We start from the raw sequence: 4,826 nt of genomic DNA on the forward strand, positions 1-4,826 counted from the left end.
AATAAACCAAACCAAACCAAACCAAAAGCACATTTTACCTCTAGTCACTAACACAAGGAGTCCTGGTGTGACACTGTGGGTTAATGCGCTGGACCGCAAGGTCAGTTTGAATCGAATCGCAAGGTTGAGGGTTCGAGCTCACCAACTGCTCCTCGGAAACCCTATACAGTGTCGCTATGGGTCGGAACAGACTTGATGGCACTTAATAACAATAACAACATCCAGCATTCCCACATGCCCCAAAGCGTTGCTCCAGCCTGTTAGAAAAGCTCCAGTCCCCAGGGCTGAGCCTCACTCCAGCTAGAAGCTGCTCCCTCAGCACAGTGCTTTCTGCCTTATCTTGGTCCTTTGGTTTCTTAGTCAGGCTATAGCCCTTGGAAGATGGTGACCATGAAGATCTTCTCTCTGTTGCTGACATCCCTGCTCCTGGCAGTGGTGCTGGGGGAGAAGGAGGAAGGTCACTTCAGGTAGGAGTGATGGGAAGGGAGGGATCAGCGGTAGAGGAAGGGGCTGAGGGGAAGGCTGGGTTCTGGGCTCTGTTGAGGGGAAGTGAGAGAGAAAAGAAGCATAAGGAAAAACTTTACAGCCATGTGAGTGCAGAGTGAGAACAGAATCAGAGAGTATTAAGAACCAGTGTTGCAGCAGGAGACACAGTGGTTAGATACCTGGAAGGACTTCTTGTGGCTAAATGTCTGAATATGACAAAAATATCCTTTCTTAGAAAATGCTTTAGCCATTCATTTTTACATGTACTCATTATTATTTTATAGAGAGCCTTATATAGGTTAGGCATAGAGGATCTATGTGAATGAGGGTCTACAAATGGCTCCTATACTCATGGAGCATAGAGGTCCAAGAGATAACAAAGAACCCCAGAGGCATGTTGCAAAGAATCATGAGTCCTGTGAGGATAGAGAGTTTTATGAGGGAATAAAGCAGGGAACTCTGTGGTTTGTCTGAGGAAAGAGTTGGGCATTCTCAGATGCAAGAAAAAACATATGGCCGTTTAAGTTTTAGGTATAGGTACAGAGGCTAAGAGAGGCTTGTGTAAAGGCTAAGAACCCAGACTTAGGGTCAGGCTGCTAAAGGGTAAGTCGTGCACCTGCCACTTGGTACTTTATGATAAATTTATCTCTCTGCATTTTGACTTCTTCATTTATAAAGTGAAAGTAATAAATAGTATCAACCTTAGTCCTGGTGTGCACCATGGGATAAGCACTGGACCATAAAGTTGATTTGAACCACAAGGTCGGCTTTGCAATCTCACCAGCTACTTCTCGGAAACCCTAATACAGGTGGCTCTGAGTCGGAATCGACTCGACAACACTTTAACAACTTTATAAAGATGCAGTAAAGGTAAAATGAGTTTCTGTATTATAGTAAGAATTCCTGATTCATGCTAAGCACTGTTCTATGAGAGTTCACTGTCTCTGTGATCGAATGTGAAGCAAAGAAGTGAATCAGGAAGGGTCAAGTTAAGTGCAGTAAAGAGGGGAGCCATTTGACTCGTTCCTTAGAGATGAGAGGCTCAGAATCCGTAGATACCCACACTGAGAATGGACCATTGAGGTGGAGTGACAACAGGGGTCTCCATAATAGTCTGCTTTGCTTTCAGATATCTGCTTCCTATTAGCAACAACCACTAATTCCCTACATTGTCATTCCCCCCACTCTATATAGGAGCACTAGGGAACTCTGGTAGCGAAGTGTTACAAATAGGGCTGCGAACCGCAAGATCAGCAGTTCGAAACTCCCAGCTGTCCCGCGGGAGAAAGATGAGGCGTTCTGCTCCCGTAAAGATTTACAGACTCGGAAACCCGGTACAGGGTCGTTATGAGTCGAAACTGATTCCAAGGCAAGCAGCAGCAGCAGCATATAGGATCACTAGACATTGTGGTGTGACGCTGTGGGTTAATGCGTCAGACTGCAAAGCCGTTTGAGCTGTAAGGTTGGTTTCCAACTGCTCCTTGGTAACCCTATACAGGGTCGCTATGGGTCGGAACTGACTCAACAGCACTTAACAGTAACAACAGCAACTCCTCTGACACCCTGGTCTTCTCTCTCTTTCCCCTCCCTCCCATAAGACCCTACCCTAAGGTCGGTGGCTCTCAACCTCGAGGCCCAAGATATGCTGAGGGGACATTCATCAGTGACTACAGTATTACCATGGACAAGATCCGACAGCAAGACTTTGTGAACTGGCTGCTTGCCCAGAAGGGAAAAAAGAATGAGTAAGTCCTTGTGCCACCACCCCTCCTGGTCCAGGTCCCTGGGTTCTACCCTTCCTTCTACATTCAGACCAGGCCGTCATGCACATAGGGGTGTGAGACATGCCACTCCTGGTGGCATCTTTCACTTAGTGAAAGGTCATCTTTCACTTAATGATGGGTCATTATCCTGGTCATGACAACCCTAGTAGTGGGTCCCTGAATGGGATAGCAGCTCCATCTGTGAGCAGGAGTAGGGTGATTTATCAAGCCTTTACTTTTTTTTCTTTTTTTTTTTTTAACTGAAATGGACTTATACTGGCCATTTAAAGCCTGACAATCACATGGTTTACTATGCTGGGAATAACAAATTGAAGAGGAATGGCGTCGTATTCATTATCAAAAAGAATTATCAAGATCTGTCTTAAAATACAATGCTAGGATACTATCCATACGCTGACAAGGAAGACAAGTTAATACCATTATTATTCAAATTTACACACCAACCGCTAAACCAATAATGATGAAATTGAAGAATTCTACCAACTTTTTCACTCTAAAATTTATCAAACATGGAATAAACATGTATTGATAATGACTGGTGATTGGAATGCAAAGTTTGGAAACATAGAAGGACCCGTAGTTGGAAAATATGACCTTGGTGAAAGAAATGATGCTGGAGATTGCAAGATAGAATTTTGCAAGAACAATGATTTCTTCATTTCAAATACATTTTTTTTTTAAACTTTTTTTTCAATTCTTTACTTTTAAAGGTGTCCCTGTAGTATAAGTGGTTAATTCACTCAACTGCTAACCAAAAGATTGGCAGTTTGAATCCACCTAGAAACACCTCAGAAGAAAGGTCTGGTGATCTACTTAGGAAAAAACAGCCATTGAAACCTTATTGAGCACAGTTCTACTCTGACATACAAGGGGTTGCTATGACTTGGATTAGATTCCACGGCAACTGCTTTTTGGTTTTGCTTCTAAAGAAAAGGTGTTGGGAAGATGTGTGGGTTAGGGATAAAGGCAGGAGGAATTGAGCTGTTTCCAGTGACTGGTGGTGGTGGAAATTTCAGACAGACATTGGAGACAGGACAGCTGCTTCTCTCTGCCATGTCTCCTTCCCTGCCCTTGATGTTTGGTCAGCACAGTAGACTCTGGAAAGCTGTTCACTGTGGAGGGGGGAGGGGGCAGCTAAAGAGGAGCAGAGGAAGATGGAGTGGAACACCCTCTGCTTCTGAAGTTGAGGTACCAAAAGATTCAAGAATCGCTGGACTAGAGGAGGCCTGGAGTCTCACCAGCCCCACCCACTCCATAATCTTTCTTTTACCAGCTGGAAACACAACATCACCCAGAGGGAGGCCCGGGCCCTAGAACTGGTCAGTCAACCTAACAAGGAAAAGCCAAGGTGAGTCAGAGAGAAGAGTTGGGAAAGACCTCCTGACTGCTTACCCTCCCCCACTTCATTGTTCCCTGTCCCAGATCTGGGGCAGAGCAAAAGCCTATGATAAGCACCCCCTTCCACTCAAGAGTTCAAAGAGGTGGCTTCACTGAGCAAACTTCCAGAGGTCAGGGCAGGCTTAAGGAAGAAGCCTTGGAGGGGTGGAGGAGGGGTCCTGGGAGGAGTTTCTGAGCCAGAGTTTCTAAGATTGATGTCTTAGCACGCAGACTGAGTCCCTGGGTCAAGGAGAGAGGAACTGGCCTCCCCACTTCTCCCAGTCATGCCTCAAGAAGGCTGTGGAATGGGGAGACTCTTCCAAGGACAGTCCTCTGAAATCAGTTACTCCCTTCCTAGGGAAACCGAGGCATCTGTGGCACAGGTCATGCTGAAGAGTGAATGTCCCCAAAGTAGCCCTTTAGGTTTGGGGAATGCATTCTGGGATATTTTTTCAAGTTGGATGGTGGGCTATCTCACACTAGAATTCTGTTGGGCTTTGCCTGTATTGAAAAGGCTGTCTTCCCCCAGGCAGGCAGAGCTGGGTGGAGTCCTCAGAAAGGTGGATGAAGTTTGAAAGCTGACATAATTGAGAGGCAGCTGTGTTGACTCTCCACACTCCCACCCAGGTCCTTGATGTCCCAGACCGCTGCACTTAATGCTTTCTCCTTTGTAGCTCCCCACCCAAGAACTCCAGTGATGAAGATTTGCTAAGGGATTTGTTGATTCAGGAGTTGCTGGCCTGGATGGTAGATCAGATGGAGCTCTGCAAACTCAGGTAGGAGTGTTGGGTGACTTTGGGCATATTGTACTGTGATTATAAATTTGAACTTTGGGGTCAGGCCTGGTTACAGGTCTTTGCTCCAGCACCCCTTGGTTGTGTGACTTTTGGGAAATTATTTCATTTTTCTGAACCTTGGTGTTTTCATTAAAACTGGGACCATTAAAACCACCTCATGGAATTGTTCAGATATTTAAATAAGAGTATGCAAGTGAAGAGTTTTAAGGAGACATCTGAGTAGTAATAAGAACTCAATAATGTTAGTAGCTGGAGTTCCGGTGTGGCGCTGTAGGATAAACGACCGCAAAGTCGGTTTGAACTGCAAAGTCGGCAGTTTGAACTCACAAGCCACTCCTCAGAAACCTTATACAGGGTTGCTGTGAGTGGGAACCAACTTGAA

At 45.4% G+C, this 4,826-nt stretch overlaps 1 protein-coding gene across 1 annotated transcript; it reads left to right on the forward strand.

Annotated features, from left to right (window-relative positions):
* The first annotated feature begins 381 nt into the window (after positions 1 to 381).
* On the forward strand, positions 382 to 4,427 carry GIP (gastric inhibitory polypeptide). The gene is given in 4 exon segments (XM_006832494.1): positions 382 to 473; positions 2,085 to 2,231; positions 3,544 to 3,618; positions 4,322 to 4,427. Coding segments are annotated over 4 exon segments (420 nt in total).
* Positions 4,428 to 4,826: the final 399 nt, after the last annotated feature.

This window comes from Chrysochloris asiatica, unplaced genomic scaffold (assembly GCF_000296735.1).
Source record: "Chrysochloris asiatica unplaced genomic scaffold, ChrAsi1.0 scaffold00007, whole genome shotgun sequence".
NCBI classification, from domain to species: Eukaryota; Metazoa; Chordata; class Mammalia; order Afrosoricida; family Chrysochloridae; genus Chrysochloris; species Chrysochloris asiatica.